This window comes from Mesoplodon bidens (genome assembly GCF_964165515.1).
Source record: "Mesoplodon bidens genome assembly, chromosome: 6".
In the NCBI taxonomy this organism is placed as follows: Eukaryota; Metazoa; Chordata; class Mammalia; order Artiodactyla; family Ziphiidae; genus Mesoplodon; species Mesoplodon bidens.
In genome coordinates, this window is record NC_138162.1 from 34,399,858 (window position 1) to 34,418,888 (window position 19,031).

The following is a 19,031-nucleotide window of genomic DNA, read 5'->3' on the forward strand; positions in this document are numbered from 1 at the left end:
ATACAGTCGTACCTCAAGAAACAAGAAAAATTTCAAATAAACAATCTAACCTTACATCTAGAGGAACTAGAGAAAGAAGAACAAACAAAACCCAAAGTTAGCAGAAGGAAAGAAATCATAAAGAGCAGAGCGGAAATAAATGAAACAAACAAAGAAAAAAGTAGCAAAGATCAATAAAACTAAAAGCTGGTTCTTTGAAAACAAAATTGATAAACCTTTAGCCAAACTCTTCAATAAAAAGAGGGAGAGGTCTCAAATCAATAAAATTAGAAATGAAAAAGGAGAAGTTACAGTGGACACCGCAGAAATACAAAGCATCATAAGAGACTTCTATAAGCAACTCTATGCCAATAAAATGGACAACCTGGAAGAAATGAACAATTTCTGAGAAACGTATAACCTTCCAAGACTGAGGCAGGAAATAACAGACAATATGAACAGACCAATCACAAGTAATGAAATTGAAACTGTGATTAAAAATCTTCCAACAAACAAAAGCCCAGGACCACAGGTGAATTCTATCAAACAATTAGAGAAGACCTAACACCCATCCTTCTCAAACTCTTCCAAAAATTGCAGAGGAAGGAACACTCCCAAACTCATTCTATGAGGCCACCATCACCCTGATACCAAAACCAGACAAAGATACTATAAAAAAAAAGAAAATTACAGACCAATATCACTGATGAATATAGATGCAAGAATCCTCAACAAAATACTAGCAAACAGAATCCAACAACACATTAAAATGATCATACACCATGATCAAGTAGGATTTATCCTAGGGATGCAAGGATTCTTCAATATATGCAGATCAATCAATGTGGTACACCATATTATCAAATTGAAGGATAAAGATCTTCAATCATCTCAACAGATGCAGAAAAGGCTTTTGACAAAATTCAATACACATTTATAATAAAAACTCACCAGAAAGTGGGCACAGAGGGAACCTACCTCAAGATAACAAAGGCCATATATGACAAACCCACAGTAAACATCACTCTCAATGATGAAAAACGGAAAGCACTTCCTCTAAGATCAGGAAGAAGACAAGGATGTCCACTTTCACCACTATTATTTAACGTAGTTCTGGAAGTCCTAGCCACAGCAATCAGAGAAGAAAAAGAAATAAAAGGAATACAAATTGGAAGAGTAAAACTGTCACTGTTTGCAGATGACATGATACTATACATACAGAATCCTAAAGATGCTACCAGAAAACTACTAGAGCTAATCAATGAATTTGGTAAAGTTTCAGGATACAAAATTAATGCACAGAAATCTCTTGCATTCCTATACACTAACAACAAAAGATCAGAGAGAAATTAAGGAAACAATCCCATTCACCACTGCAACAGAAAGAATAAAATACCTAGGAATAAACCTACCTAAGGAAGTAAAAGACCGGTACTCAGAAAACTATAAGACACTGATGAAAGAAACCAAAGATGACACAAACAGATGGAGAGATATACCATGTTCTTGGATTAGAAGAAGCAACATTGTGAAAATGACTCTACTACCCAAAGCAATCTACAGATTCAATGCAATCCCTGTCAAATTACCAATGGCATGTTTTAGAGAACTAGAACAAAAAATCTTAAAATTTGTATGGAGACATAAAAGACCCGGAATAGCCAAAGCAAACTTGAGAAAGAAAAATGGAGCTGGAGGAATCAGACTCCCTGACTTCAGACTATACTACAAAGTGACAGTAACCAAGAGAATATGGTACTGGCACAAAAACAGAAATATAGATCAATGAAACAGGATAGAAAGCCCAGAGATAAACCCACACACCTACAGTCAACTAATGTATGACAAAGGAGGCAAGGATATACAATGGAAAAAAGACAGTCTCTTCAACAGGTGGTGCTGGGAAAACTGGACAGCTACATGTAAAAGTATGAAATTAGAACATTCCCTAACACCATACACAAAAATAAACTCAAAATGGATTAAGGACCTAAATGTAAGACTGGACACTATAAAACTTAGAGGAAAACATAGGTAAAACATGCTTTGACATAAATCACAGCAAGATCTTTTTTGACTCACCTCCTAGAGTAATTCAAATAAAAACAAAAATAAACAAATGGGACCTAATGAAACTTAAAAGCTTTTGCACAGCAAAGGAAACTATAAACAAAATGAAAAGACAACCCTTCAGAATGGGAGAAAATATTTGCAAACGAATCAATGGACAAAGGATTAATCTCCAAAATACACAAACAGCTCATGCAGCTCAATATTAAAAAAAAAAAAAAAAAACAGTCAAAAAAATGGGCAGAAGACCTAAACAGACATTTCTCCAAAGAAGACATACAGATGGTCAAGAGGCACTTGAAAACCTGCTCAGCATCACTAATTATTAGAGAAATGCCAATCAAAACTACAATGAGGTATCACCTCACACTGATCAGAATGGCCACCATCAGAAAATCTACAAACAACAAATGCTGGAGAGGGTGTGGAGAAAAGGGAACCCTCCTGCACTGTTGGTGGGAATGTAAATTGATACAGCCACTATGAAGAACAGTATGGAGTTTCCTTAAAAAACTAAAAACAGAACTACCATATGACCCAGCAATCCCACTACTGGGCATATACCCAGAGAAAACCATAATTCAAAAAGACACATGCACCCCAATGTTCACTGCAGCACTATTTACAATAGCCAGGTCTTGGAAGCAACCTAAATGCCTACTGACAGAAGAATGGATAAAGAAGATGTGGTACATATATACAATGGAATGTTACTCAGGCATAAGGGAATGAAATTGGGTCATTTGTAGAGATGTGGATGGACCTAGGGACTGTCATACAGAGTGAAGTAAGTCAGAAAGAGAAAAACAAATATCATATATTAACACATATATGTGGAATCTAGAAAAATGGTACAGATGAACCGGTTTGCAAGGCAGAAATAGAGACACAGATGTAGAGAACAAACGTATGGACACCAGGTGGGGAAGGTGGCGGGTGGGGGGATGAATTGGGAGATAGGGATTCACATATATACACTAGTATGTATAAAATAACTAATAAGAACCTGCTGTATAAAAAAATAAAATAAAATTGAAAAATAAATAAATGTATTAAATGTATTGAGCACATGGTTTATCTTGGTGAGTATTCCATGTTTACTTGAAAAGAACATGATTCTGCTCTTGTCAATTAGGTCAAATTGCTTGACAATGTTTTTCAATGTTTTATATCCTTACAAATTTTCTATCTACTTATTCTGTCAACTATTCCAAGAAGAGTATTGAATCCCCAACTATAATCATTGATTTACCTATTTTTCCTTTTAATTCTGAACATTTTGCTTCATGTATTTTATTTTTTAAGATTTTTTTTTTTTTTTTGGCTGCACCAGGTCTTGGTTGCAGCACATGGGATCTTTTGAGGTATGCAGACTTCTTAGTTGCAGCATGAGAACTCTTAGTTACGGCATGCATGCAGGATCTAGTTCCTTGACCAGGGTTTGGACCTGGGCCCCCTGCAATGGAAGCACGAAGACTTAGCCACTGGACCACAAGGGAAGTCCCTGCTTCATGTATTTTAGAGCTCTAGTGTTAGAACACACATTTGTAATTTTTTTATCTTACTGCAGTATTAACTCTCATCATTATGAAAAGTCCTCATTTGTCTCCAGTAATATTTGTTTTAACTACATTGTCTGACATTAATATAATCACTCCACATCTCTTATGTTTACAGTTTGCTTCGTATATCTTTTTTCATCCTTTTACTATCCATCTTTTTGGTTCTGAATTTAAAGTATATCACTTATAGATACCATTTAGGTGGAACTTGCTTTTTCGTATCCAATCTGAGAATCTGCCTTTTGTTTAGTTGCCTCATATTTAATATAAGCACTGATATGATTGGATACAGATCTGCCATTTTGCTATCTGCTATCTATCCCATCTCTACTATTCCTCTTTTATTGCCTTCTTTTGTGGTAAGCAATTATTTTTTTAGTATACTATTTTATTTCCCCTAAAATTTGCGTTATTTAGTAGTTGCTGTTTATCTTAACCTTATCATACCTTTAATTTATCATGAGTTATTTCAAGTTAGTATTGACTTACTTCCAGTAAAATATCTATAGGAACTTCATATCAGTTTAGTTACATTTCCCAGTCCTCTTCTTCATGCTACTGTTATACATACATAACTTATCTACATATACTATAAACTCTACAATACAGTGTTATAATTTTTCTTTAAATAGGCACATGTTGTCCAAACAAACTGAAGGAGAGGGAAGAATATAACTTTTATATATACTTATATATTTACCAAGTGCTCTTCATTTCTCCCTTTGGATAGAGTTATTTCTAGAGTAATTTCTCTTCAGTCTGAGGGAACTCCTTTAGCATTTCTTATAGTGCAGGTCTCTTTATTAACAAATTCTCAGTTTCACTTTATCTAGAAACATTTTTATCTTGCCTTTACTTTTAAAGAATAGTTTCACTGATTATAAAATCCTTAGTTGACCACTTCTTTTTTCCCCAAGACTTTGAATATGTCATTCCAATGCCTCCTCGGATTCACTGTTTATTATGAGAATTAACTCATTGTTTTGTTGTTCTCCAGTGTGTGATGTGTAATTTTTCTCTTGCTTCCTTCAAGATTCTTTCTCTGTTTGGCTTTTAGTAGCTTGACTATGATGTTTCCAGGTGTGATTTTTTGTTTCTGTGTATTTATTCTACTCAAAGTTTGTCAGGCTTCGTGGATCTGTTAATGTTTTTCATGAAACTTGGGAAGTTTTTGACCATTATTTCTTCAAGTATTTTTCAACTTTTTTTTTCTTCTCACTTTCTCAGATGCCAATTACGTGTCTGTTAGGTTCTAACAGAAACGTTGATATTGTCCCACAGATCTCTGAGGCTCCAATATTTTTTAAATTTTTGTTCTTCAGATTGTATGCTTCTACTGATCTTTCTTCAAATTCACTAGTTTCCTTTTTCTGGATTGCAAATCTGCTGTTGAGCCTATCTAGTGATTTTTCATTTGTTACTGTTGTTTTCAGTTTCAGTTCAGTCTAGGATTTCTATTTGGTTCTGTTTTATAGTCTCCATTTCTCTGTTGAGTCTGCATTTGCTTACTCATTATTAGCATACTTTCCTTTAATTCTTTGAACATATTTACAATAGCAGCTTTGAATTCTTTGTCTGCTAAATCCAACATGTGGACCACTTAAGTGTCTAATTCTTTGGGGTTTTTTCCCCTTGAGTCACATTTTTCTGTTTCTTTGTATGCCTAGTAATTTTTGGTTAAAAATTGGATGTAAAAAGATGAGTTGCAAGGACTTCCCTGGTGGTACAGTGGTTAAGACTCCATGCTCCCAATGCAGGGGACCCAGGTTCTATCCCTGGTCAGGGGACTAGATCCCACATGCATGCCACAACTAAGAGTTCACATGCCACAACTAAGGAGCCCACTGGCTGCAACAAAGGAGCTCACCTGCTACAACTAAGGAGCCCATATGCCACAACTAAGAAGCACGCCTGCTGCAACTAAGACATGGTGCAGTCAAATAAATAAATGAAATACATTTTTTAAAAAATGTGTTGTAGCAACTCTGGATTCTGTTTTGTACCTCTGAGAGCTGTTATTTTGTTTCAGTAAGCAAATAACTTATCTGTAATCAAACTGCAAAGTCTGTCTTCCCTGTCATTAATGTCTCTGCTCAATGTCTTTTATTTTTTGAAAAGCCTAAGGGTTTCCCCTAGATCTGAATAGCTTAACAGACAGCAAATAATTTTGGCAGAAGTTATGCTCAGACACTTCACACTAGGAAGCTTCATCCTCTGCAGCCTGAGATGTGTGAGAGTTGAGAAATACAATCAAAGGCACAACAAATTTGCAAATCTCCCAGGCTTTCAATATTCACAGGACTCCTTGAGGTCTCACATATACCAGTCTAGAATGTGTGATTTATTAATCTCAGCCCTTCTATGGCTCTCTTGCTTCCAGAATCTCCCCCTTTAATTCACAGCTTCTCTGTTGCCAGCCCCAAACCAAATCCACCGCCTCCCATAAGAAAAGCTGCAGGTTTTTGCTGCTCATGCCAGGCAGATGAGGATAGGTAACTCCAAGCAAGCAAGCCCCAAACTACGTGTTTTTACCAGATGTGGTAGCAGTTTTTCTTGAGCAAATACTCAAGTTATTGCCTAACTGGTCATTTTCCAAAGCCCTGATATGGTGTTTAGAGTCATTTTTATACCATTTTATCCTTGCTTTAGGTAGAAAGGAATTACCTGACATCCTCACCCTGCTATTACCCCAAGATGTATCAGGAAAATGGAGGCAAAAAGGATTTTCTGACAGACTGGGTGTGGATATAAGAGAAATAAAGTAGTCAAGAATGACCCTGAGGCTTTTCACCTGAGCGAGCAGAATGAAGCTGTCACTTACCAAAATGGGAAGACTGTGAGAAGAACAGACAAGCAAGGGAGGTCTGGAATTCAGTTTTGACATGTTACATCTGAGATGTCTATTAGACATTCAAATGGATACTGTCGTGGTGTCTTAGAGAATGATCCTTTTATTGGTTGGGAGAATGAACTAGATAACCAGTAAATTTCCTTCAAAAGCTCAGTTTTTGCATGAGTCCTAGACCACAATGAAGTGGTTCAGTAATACTTGTTATGAAAGTTCAGGGAAGCAAAAGCTCACTGAAGCATGGAATGAAAAAGAAAAAGAACTTGAAAGATGAACAACTGAGATGGGCAGGTAAGAAGACCCTACTCAAAAGGATGAAGAAGGGAGAGTGGAATAGAAGAGAGAGGAAAAAGAGAAAAAAGGAAAATGGAAGACCATACTGGTGAAAGGTTTCTCTAAGAACTAGGAACTCGTGCAGTGGCAGGTTTAGGTGAAATATGACAAAAACAAAGATAGGTCTCTAAACAAGGCTGTCAAGTCTAAATAAGTGACTATACACGATTAAAATCCAAAGAACAGATAAAAACTGCACTGAAACTGAAACAGGTACACAGAGAGCAGGTTGATAAGATTAGGGCATACTGAGGCTAAGAATGACTGAGAATAGGACTTGCAAGTAGAAAGTCAAATAGCAGGAAACAGTGTAATCCTTTAGTAAATTGCTGCATATTAGATTATCTACTGATAACAGGTACTACCATATCTCTACAGCACTACAGGAAAATTTTTCATATCCATGATTTCACGTAAGCTTCACAATTCCTGGAAAACATATAAAAATCTGGGATGCAGAGTTGAGTAGAGTCAATATAAGGATTTAAATAGATTATAAAAGTTTTTTAAATAGTCCGTAAGAGACATCACTATAGAGAAAATTTTAGTTGCACTTTGGAGAGTGATTTTCTTTGATGAAAGAGGGGTGATATGGACTAAATTTCTGTATCCTCCCGAAATTCATATGTTGAAATCCTAACATCCAATGTGAGGTAGGGCCTTTGGGAAGTAATCAGGTCATGAGGGTGGAGCTCTCATGATAGGATTAGTGCCCTTATAAGAAGAGACACAAGTTCTTTCTCCCCACCATGTGAGGACACAAGGAGAAAACAGCCATCTATAAACCAGGAAGAGGACCTTTACCAAGAACTTGACCATGCTGGCACCTTCATCTGGGACTTCCAGCCTCCTGAACTGTGAGAAATGTCAGTTGTTGGAGGCACTCAGTCTATGGTTTTCTGTTACAGCAGTGCAAACTAAAAGGGGGGAGAGGAAATGCAAGCTGGAAAGATCTGGAAAGCGAGAAATATCCTAATGGTAAATCAGGAGAAAAACCAATGAGACATGAAGGAAAGGAATTGAATTCTGATCTAGGAAACAGGATCTACACTAGAAGTAATGAGACCAGATCATAGTTCTCCTATTGACAGAAGCAGCCACTTTTTCCTCAGTATCTTAATTTTTCATCTGCATTTACCTCAGAGGATTTTTATGAAATAAAAATGCACATTAAAAAATATATTAGGCAAATTCATGGCAAAACTAGTAATACAAAAATCATAAATACTTTAACTGTTATACATACTTATAAGCAAAGTAATATTTCCCATGCCTGCATCTGCTAGCTTCTTACCTACATGACAAATTCTAACAATTAAGAGTTTATTAATGATAACAGTATTGTTGTACTCTACCTTTGCAGTCAGGAGTAGGGCTAAAAGAAGGGTTCCTATCACTAACAAAAATATGATGAAAATGCTAATTATTTTGTCTAACATCTTCTCCAGCCAGATGATCATCTGCACAGAAACGAAAAAGAGAATTAGTTATCTTTCAAACACAACTTAATAAAAACACATATGTATTCAAACATCATGAAGACAAGATATTCAGCATTGCAAAGCAAACTATGGCATAATGATTAAAGCAGGGAAAGCTATAAACCACTTTAGAAAGTTAAGTAACAATATTAATTACCATTGTTTATAGAAAGAGTTTATTATTGTCATACCTAAGAAAAGGCAGTCAGTTTGAATGTAAACTGTATCTATGCTTGGATTCTCACACTGTGGTATATTTACCTTTAAAATTATAATTTACAATCTGATAAATATTCTAAAGAAATAATAATGACAATCCATTAGTGACCTCAAATCTCATGAAATTTTACTATCAATTAGCAAATATAGATGACTTTAGAAAAAGTATGACTCTTACAGTACAGGTATGTCCTAAATTATACAGATAAAATAGGAGCAAATTAAAATGGGAATTACATTCAAACTATTTTTTCCCTTTAATGTCACTAGAGTTATAAAAGCAGTAAGAATAAAATCTAATGTTAAGGTAATAATAAATACTAATTTCAGAATAATAGTTACCCTGGGGGCAAAACGCTTGGGAAGTGGATGCACAAGCAGGGAGGGGTACACAATAGGCTTCAATTGTATAGGTAATATTTTGTCATGCTGGAAGATAGGCATGTGGGTGCTCTTATCTTTTTATATTTGAAATATTTCATAATAAAATACTTTTAAAAATCTGATACTCCACTTGATATTTCTATTCTTTTTAAAACATAAGCTTTATGACAAATTGTAATTGACTGTAAATAAAGAATAATCATTAAAGTAATGGTTATTCCCTAATCAATAATTAAAATTATGCTTTCCCTAAATGCTACTTGATGTTCTATTTTGAGTATAACTTCTCTCATCTTTCACAATCACAAATAATCTTACATTTATAAAAATTTTTGTTTTGAGATTATATAATTCTGATAGATTTCTAGAATTCCTGCCATGCAAAGCTACCATTTAACATTTCAAAAATACAATCAGACTGATGACTGAAATACCACATTGCACCCCTCAACTCCAACATGAGCACTGCTGAATAAGTTACTCTTAATTTAAATATGAATTATGTTCTCCAAACAGTGAGTTAAACATCCAAGAGCAAAAAAATGGTGGTTAAGACAACATGCCTTGGGCCTCCCTGGTGGCGCAGTGGTTGAGAGTCCGCCTGCCGATGCAGGGGACACGGGTTCGTGCCCCGGTCTGGGAAGATCCCACATGCCGCGGAGCGGCTGGGCCCGTGAGCCATGTCCGCTGAGCCTGCACGTCTGGAGCCTGTGCTCCGCAACGGGAGAGGCCACAGCAGTGAGAGGCCCGCATACCACAAAAATAAATAAATAAATAAATAAATAAAATTTAAAAAATAAAAATAAAAAAAAAACCAACATGCCTTCTAAAACATTTATTTTCCACTCAGTGATTGTAAGCTTGCATCTCCTTATCTTTCATGAAGTACACTGTCATTAAGAGATCAATGCTACAGTGAACTCAAAGATAAAAAGTGCATCTTTTATCTTGGCAATTACAGCTTCAAACGGAAGAGTTAATTTTCAGTGCATGCTACCAAAGCATCAAAGACAATGCAGAGATTAAAAAAAGTAATAACAGGTTTCTAAGATATGGAAGGTCAGAGGTCATATTTTGCATGTAAGTTCTAAAACCAATGAAACAGAAAAGTTTCACAATCAGAAACTAACTCTACATCTAGTTCTTGATACAGTTCCCTGAGGAAAGAGCTTGTGTTGTATGTATTACTCTTCTTTGTATCTCCAAAACCTAACAGTGCACGGCATGTGTTAAAAGCTCAGTTAATACATATCTGACTAGGCAAGATAAATAAAATAATTTCAGAATTAAGACCGGATTTGTATTCACAAGTTATGATTTCTGAAAATAACTCAGGAGCCTCAATTTTTTTTTAGAAAAGTCATATCCTGAAATATGTCAACATAAATGCTATTTTATTTGGAAAGTCTGAATATCTAAATTTATGTCTGGGTATTTTTAACATATAAAATGTGGAATATTCACAAACACGTTATGTACAACAACATTACAAAAGTCAAACTTTGTTTTTAAGCCAGGGTAGAATTTTCCTATCACAAGCCTATAACCTAAGGCTTGGAATAAGAGGCACCTAAATAAAGGTTTATTTTCAAGAGATAATACTGAAGGTTAGATGTTTCATTTAAAACTTAAAATACAGGCAGACCTTGTTTTACTTTCCTCATTTCCAATTTACTGTGCTTTGCAGATAATGTGTTGTTTTTTTTAACAAAGTGAAGGTTTGTGGCAACCCTACATCGAGCAAGTCTATTGGCACCATTTTTTCCAAAATCATGTGCTTATTTTGTGTCTCTGTATCACATTTTGGTAATTCACCCAATATTTCAAACTTTAATTATTATGGTATTTGCCATGGTGATTTGTGATCAATGAATGATCTTTGATGTTACTACTACAACTCACTGAAGGCTTAGATGATAGTTAGCATTTTTTAGCAATAAAGTATTTTTAATTAAAGTTTACAGCTTTTTAGACATAATGCTACTACACACTTAATAGACTACAGTATAGTGTAAACAAATTTTATATGCACTGGGAACCCAAACAAAATCATGTGACTTGCTTTATTTGCAATATTCGCTTTACTGGGATAGTCTGGAATGTAACCCGCAATATCTCTGAGGTGTGCCTGTAAATCAAGTCATTTAAGGTGTTCAGTACAGGGCTTCCCTGGTGGCACAGTGGTTGAGAGTCCGCCTGCCGATGCAGGGGATACGGGTTCGTGCCCCAGTCCGGGAAGATCCCACATGCCGCGGAGTGGCTGGGCCCGTGAGCCATGGCCGCTGAGCCTGCGCGTCTGGAGCCTGTGCTCCGCAACGGGAGAGGCCACAACAGTGAGAGGCCCGCGTACCGCAAAAAAAAAAGAGAGATGTTCAATACATAAGCAAAAAAGTTGGGGCAGTGGGGGTTCTATTCACATTACAGCCAGCTAAGATATAGGTGAGAAAACATGATGAAAGCGAAAGAGAGCACAAAGAGTGGGAAAAAGAGACAGGAAAGACTTAAAAATGTGAAGAACTAAGGACCAATCGAGAGGAAACAAAATGGATAGAAAACTTATGGAGGAAAAGAACCCCCTGAAAGAGTGAATGGAACAAGACTCATAAGGAAACAGCAACTGATAGACACAGAAAGAGAAACATGGTCAGAGGAAGCAAGGGGGAAGGGGAAGAGGAAGGAGGAGAGAATTCGTAAAGAAATGCCAGTGACGCCGTCCCATGAGGCTCATCCTGTTCTGTGGTCCACTTTGGGCAAAGGGAATCACACCACCTGTCAAACCCTGCCCTGCTCGTGGAAATTGCACAGTCGTCTACTAACTTTCCCAGCCTTCCACACCAAGAGAAATTATTTCAGATTTTAAACTTTATTTTCTAAAAGTGGAAGGGGAGTAATTTTAAAACAACATTCTTAATGTTTCAAGTATAAATGAAGGGCAAGCATTTTTTTTAATGTAGCAATGTCAGTAAATTTATAGTTATACCAAATGACACTCTGAAACTGACTGGCCCTATTGATCAAACTATGAAGGAAGTGTCATTCTACTACTGAGTTTTCTATTTCGTTATTCTGGACCTGGAGGTTTTTATTTTGCTTTGTTTTTTTTAACCAAATTCTAGTAGTCTTAGTGCAAATAATAAATACTAAGAAATAAAACAATTAAGGCTTAAGAAACAGTTACATTTCAATTAATCATAGACGTGTCTCTCACCCTCACTTCTCTTGAATTACTCTCTAATTCACTCCACTTGAACTTGGAATACCAATACACAATGCTGCAAATTTTCTGACCTTGGATGAAATGTAACAAAACAGACCTCAACTTATTTACGTGCTTTCCTCAGAACTTAAAGCAGTTACTCCTACTCTACACCAATGCTTTACCTACACTACATGGAATCACCAAAGAAAAGGAAAAAGTTACCTGATCTCTTAGGAATCTTTTTTTTTTTTTTTTTTTTTTTCTTTTTGCGGTATGCGGGCCTCTCACTGTTGTGGCCTCTCCCGTTGCGGAGCACAGGCTCCGGACGCGCAGGCCCAGCGGCCATGGCTCACGGGCCCAGCCGCTCCGCGGCATATGGGATCCTCCCAGACCAGGGCACGAACCCGTATCCCCTGCATCGGCAGGCGGACTCTCAACCACTGCGCCACCAGGGAGGCCCCTCTTAGGAATCTTTTAAAACTAACTCACAACTAGTCAGCTATGAACTAGGTAACCTAACTCATTTAGTCACCAAAGGTTACATCAGATTGAACCTAATGACTTTATTTTTTTTCTAAAGTCTTTATTGAATTTGTTACAATATTGCTTCTGGTTTATCTTTTGGTTTTTTGGCCATGAGGCATGTGGGATCTTAGCTCCCCAACCAGGGATCAAACCCACACCCCCTGCATTGGAAGGCAAAGTCTCAACCACTGGACCACCAGGGAAGTCCCTGAACCTAATGACTTTAAATCTTTCTCTCATCTCTAGAGGACAATTTCATTTCAATATACACAAACAGGGGAAATATATAAAATCACCTACTTTAATCAAAGTAAGAAAATGCAACTTATATTTGCAGCACATCATTTGCCAAGGATTGAACTCATTTACTCATACCAGTTTTTTAGAGAGTGGAGGTATACACAGCCACTTGTGTATGTGTGTTTGTGTATGTGTGTTTGTGTGTGTGTAGTGGTGGTAGTATGTGTGTGTATTTATTTATTTCACACACTGCTTATTTTCAATCCAACGTTTAAAAGCGTAAGCATTGTCAAGAGTCTCCCCTTTCTTGTTTCAACAGAAAGAATGAAACCCTAATCTTTACACCCAAGAGTCACATTTTGATCTATTTCCAAGAGGTACCACATCTTTCTTAAGGCCTGCTATACTTTCACTGAAGATTTTTAAGGTCTTATTGTGTTTAAAGACAATACACATGAATGATGTCATCTTTTGATATCTGCCCTAGGGATCCGATGATATTAAGTCAGAACTGCTGTATGTGGACAATATATCAGAGATACAGCACCCCTAATATATCTGCATTAGCCTTTATTGAAGTTATGGAAAATCCCATGCTGATCATGTGAGGCATTGACAACAGATACCTCACACTTTGGAAAATACATAAAATTAGATATCATAGGCCATGACTACAATCTTTTTTAAGATAAAAATAAAATTTTGGAATACTAGTTATTAAAAAGGACAACATATAACATTACCAGCCAGGAGAATCAGACAAGTATTTCACAAATCTATATTTTTTTAAAATTATTGTGTTATTTATAGAAAAAGTAGCCATAATGAGTTCTCTTTCCTTTTTAGTAACTTCTGCGTAATGTGCTCTCACACAACAAAGGAGATTAGAGTATCAGACTGGGTCACATTATAGAGCTAAAAAGGAATGGAAATCACAGTGGACAAAAGGACTACAAGACAGAACTTACACACACTTGGGCAAGGAGATATCATCCACATCCTAAGTTTTTAGCAAATTGTACTGTGACAATATTAATGCTTCATGACCTTCCATAGCTTATAATTAGAACTTTAAAAACAAAAACTTAGTTTGACATATGGACAGAAACAGGGTGAGAACGGAGATTTGGGGGGAAGTTACAGAATTCAATAGCAAAAACCAAAATCCAGGTGTTTGTTTACCTTCTTATTCAGCCAGTGCCAGAGCTTGAGGATAGGGGGTAAGGTGAGAGAGAGAAGATAAGAACAGTGGCATATCATTAGAGAATACAGTAATAGCATGAAAAGGAAAGAAAAGAAAATCACTGAGAGCATGAGGAGGAAATTATCTCAGACAAAGGAAAAACTGGAAAAAAAAATTGTAATGCATTAACAAAGTTTTTAAATCAAGTGAATGTAGTAGTCCTTTAAGATACACGATTGAAATGATGATAACCACAAGCTTTGTTGGCAATTCAATAATTAAAAATACATAAAAATAACTTGAATGCTTATAGGCTTGAACTTTCACACCAAAGTCCAAAGATCAAAGTGATAATTAAGATTTTTCACATATCATGCACCAAAAGGATTTTCAGTCCCTGTATAAACTAATTTATGTTCATATACTACATTTTTCATTGAACTTTGTAGTTATAGCTTTATAATACTACTTATTTCACATTTCCTAGAGTAGAACATTTCGGTGCTCATTTGGAACAGTGAACACCTGACGAAAAAGCAGACATATCTAAGATTCTGATCAGATTTGGTGCATTTCCTTCCATTTCCAATTTTTTAGGCACACATTTTTCTACCATATATAATATCCTTTTTTCATATCAACATTATGTCATTTACACCTCACAATATTTAGCACTATAATAACTCATGCTGATTAGTGGATACATAATCTAAAAATCAATAAACATAAGATTTAAGGCATTATTAGTGACATAAAAAGCATAAAAACTAAGACGCATAATTTCATCAGAGTAACTGTAAATGTTCTTTGCAGAGCTTTCCCTAAAGTACACCCAATATATGTTTAGACACATACTTAAAACAATCTCCTGTATATGGATCATTTCAAAAACACTGGTCCAATCAATAGAAATTAAACAGAAAAATAGATTTATTCCCCAAAGCAGGAACCCACATATATTATTATACTACACAGAACATAATTTTGACATCAATTATAATTAAATATTCAGTTTGAGACAGCCATTTATTCTGGTATGTATTACATATAACAGGAAATGCTAGTTTTATTCATTTTACTGTCTCTCTTCCTTAAGAAGGACAGATTGACATATAAATTAGAATAAAAATGAAAAATTTTAGGGCTTCCCTGGTGGCGCAGTGGTTGAGAGTCTGCCTGCTAGTGCAAGGGACACAGGTTCGAGCCCTGGTCTGGGAGGATCCCACATGCCGCGGAGCGACTAGGCCCGTGAGCCACAGCTGCTGAGCCTGCGCGTCTGGAGCCTGTGCTCCGCAACGAGAGGGGCCGCGATGGTGAGAGGCCCGCGCACCGCGATGAAGAGTGGCCCCTGCTTGCCACAACTAGAGAAAGCCCTCGCACAGAAACGAAGACCCAACACAGCAAAATAAATTAATTAATTAATAAACTCCTACCCCCAACATCTTCTTTTAAAAAAAAAAAAATTTTTTTTACAAGGCTACTCCATAACAAATACTTTTTGACACCCCTGGAACTTCAACTGACACAACTGTAGAGTTTTCCTGAATGAAGGGTTCCAAATACAAGCTCATGGGAACACTGAGAAGGGGATTCAGTTTCTATCCCATCCGATAGTGCTAAGACAAAGGAATTAATTGAAGTAAGAGTTACCCTCTTTAAACAGTTTGAAGTGATAAATCTGCTCTAATAAGATAAAGCTTCACCTTAATCAGGGAGATGTGATAAATTTGTTGAAATTTGTGAGAAGTTTTAGATTCTTTCTTATTTAAAAAATTGAAAAAAAAAAGAACACAATAGGCAAATTACAAAAGAAAAATATAAACAGCCAATAAGCAAATAAAAGGATGGTCAACCTAATTTTTATTTTTAAAATTTTCAAATTAAAACAACACTGAGATACTTCCTTTTACAAAACAAAAATGGACTTTTTGTTACACTATAACATCCAGTATTGGCAAGAGCTCAAGGAAGTGGGCATTCTCACATGTTGCAGTGGTGGGAATTAAAACTGGCAAACCTTCTGGAAGACCATCAGGCAATATGTAAGAAAATGTATCCCCTGCATCTCCTTCGACTTCCTCCCCACTCACATGAGCTCCAGTTACCATTCTCATCTATATCTACATTTGTTTCAACTAACAGTGTTTCTCAACCATAAGTCATGGATGGACCTGTTAAAGGAAGCAGTCACTAGCCCTGTGATGAAGTCCAGGTTGCAGAGCGTGGCACATAAAAAAGCCTTCGTGATCCAGTCTCACCTGACCCTCCAGCCTTGTCTCCCACTAATTACCATTTCACATATCCCAGCCATTGCCATTTTCCTGGTGTTCCCTAAGAACTCATGCTATGGGAGTCTCTGTGCCCTTGCACTGCTCCATCCACCTGCTCTTCTTGCCATGTCTACCTAATAAACTCCTGCTTGTGCTTCAAAATGTGCTCTGGCATCACCTCTGCTGCAAAACCTCCCCTCTCCCACCGCTCTCCGACAGTGAGTCCTTTCTTGCTCAGTACTACCAATGTATCCTGTACACACGTCTCCTCCCCAAATTACAACAGCAGCTTAACACTTATATAGAGCTTACTGTGTACCAGATCCTGATCTAAGAATTGTACATATATTAACTCATTTAACACTCACAACCATTCTATGAGGTATACCTGCTATTATACTCATTGCATTGGTAAGAAAACCAAGGCACAGAAAGGTTAAGAAACTCATCCAAGGTCACATAGCTAATAAGTAGAACAGGGATCTGAATCCAGAGTTTGAATTCAGAGCCTATGCTCTTAACCACTAAGCCTCTGAATCTAACTCGGCCTCTAAATTTTAAGGGATTTCTATCTCCCCACTAAACACAGCTTCTGTACCTAGTTTTCCAGGATTCATCTGATTTTCCCTAAGACTTAGCGTAATAGCTGACACATGAGAATTTTCCCAAAATATTCACTGAACTGAGCCACCACCTGGCCATATAATTTTAGGCAAGTCACTTAACCCCTCTAGATTTCAATTTGGTCCTTATAAAATGAGAGAGTTGAACTAGGTGCTCCTTGTCTCCCATTTTTAAGATGTAAAAATACAAACACAATACTTACTGAAACTAAATCTATCCCATCCTTATATAAACCATAATTCTAAACTTTAAATTTCATCATAGAATTAGACATTAAATGTGCTATCCACAAATAAAACATAAATACCAGTATACCATAAAATGGAATATTTTAGACAATGAAATACATAAACCCCATTAAAATAGCTCAAGTTCTTAAAATACAATACCTTGCTATCAACTTTTAACAAGAATTTTCCAAGCCCGATGATTGGCCATGGTGCCAGGGCTTCCTGCCGCTCCTTCAGGAAGTGCTCTATAACCTGCCACCATATGGAGCAGCGCTTCTCCAGGAAGTTCACAACGCCAAAGTGAATAATGAGCTTTTTGAGTATCCATACTATACGGAAGATGAGAAACACACAGATAAAAAAGATAGAGATTACAAGGTTTTAACATGAATAGGTTCCTCAATTTCATATAACTTCCTAAAACAGTAAAGCTAGTGTTAAAATACTGTGTTTTTTTTTTTAAAAGGAGGAGGGAGAGAAGAAAGTTCAAAATGTCCAAACTCATGTAATTGCGACAATTTTCACACAATCCCCACCCACCTATATCCCTCCTTCTCTGTGAAGTCTTAATCCTTGAAGGGGTCAGGGATTCACAGCCCATATAAACATAAGATACCCTGATCATGAAGATTTCAGTGACTACAGTCTTGGGCCCTCACGCCTTACCTTTCCAGGGTAAAGAATACTAACCTCCGACACGTCCTAATCTCTGCGGCTATTATAGCTGCTCTTGCCAAATTTTGTTCTTTTCCTTAGATGTTTGATGTTTAGTGACCAGAGAAGTATAAGGTATTCCATATGCATCATGATTATACCACTGCAGGGCAACATGTTCATCTGTTTCTATTTCTCTACTCGATGCTGCTCTGTACATCTGAATCTCTTACCAGCGTTCGGTAGAGAAGCGGGGTGAGTATGAGCAGGGTTGTCACAAACAGCTGTGTACTATGTAACTTCAGTGGGAACCACACAGTCTACAATGTGAAAGTACCCCTCTGCAGGTGGGCAGCGTGGTGGCCCTTCAAACAGAGGTTAAGCCTTCTGTTAAAGGCCAACTAAGAAGGTGGAGGGACTAGAAGGAAGTGCTATTTATCTGTGAGGGTTGCCTTGAAGTTTGGACCCTAGATAATGGATCCCAAGCACTATAATTTCCCAAACTCAAGGGAGTTTTGTGTCCTTAGTCCTGGCCTTATAATCTAACAGTTCACAGTTTACTATTTTGAACCATGAGGTCAGTGTTACATGCCAATTCAACAATTCCTTCATCAGCATTTTAAAATCTCTGGAGAGGTCCTAGGAAAGCTCCTATGGTCTCAAGAATAAGACCAGGGCAATAATAGTTGTAAAAACTTTTAAGAGGCCACCTTGTTCACAGCCTGCTCTCGCTTTTTACCTAAAAAGACAGTAAAGTTATCTCAAACATAAAAATCCAAAAGTTAAAGAAAAAAGTCTTCAAAGGCAAGACAAGATCATAATTAAGCAATTACCTGCAATAGGCACTGGCAGCAACTGTACAATCCACAGGTTCAACCAGATCTGGACTCCAACAATGGCCCAAAGGAGAGACACAAAGTAGATATCGCTAGTTTTCTTTTTTCTAAGAAATGTTCCAACTTCAGGCCTTTGTCTGCCCAAGGTGGGTGAAGGGGAGGAGGGTGAAGCAGATGAGGACAGTGTTGGAGGGGGTTCTCCTCTGTCCATGGTTTCTGTCCCTGGAGAGGGAAAGAAAAAAAAAATCACCCACATATTAAAAATAAATTATTTATTTATAATTTATAAATGATAACATTAATAAACAGTAATACAGAGCAATTAGCTAGGCTATCCTAGTTTGACCTTTCAAAATGTATTCTGACAGTATGATTACATTGGGTTAAAAAAGAA

The 19,031-nt window shown here is 36.8% G+C and overlaps 1 protein-coding gene across 1 annotated transcript in view; it reads right to left on the bottom strand.

The window, feature by feature from the left end:
• The window catches only part of TMEM245 (transmembrane protein 245), a 101,692-nt gene that overhangs the window by 57,251 nt on the left and 25,410 nt on the right, over positions 1-19,031 (bottom strand). The window contains exons 5-7 of the mRNA XM_081237156.1: positions 18,635-18,859; positions 17,307-17,476; positions 8,148-8,252 (exon numbers count right to left, since the gene is read on the bottom strand). Coding sequence (XP_081093282.1) covers positions 8,148-8,252; positions 17,307-17,476; positions 18,635-18,859 — 500 coding nt within the window. The remainder of the gene's footprint in view (positions 1-8,147; positions 8,253-17,306; positions 17,477-18,634; positions 18,860-19,031) is intronic.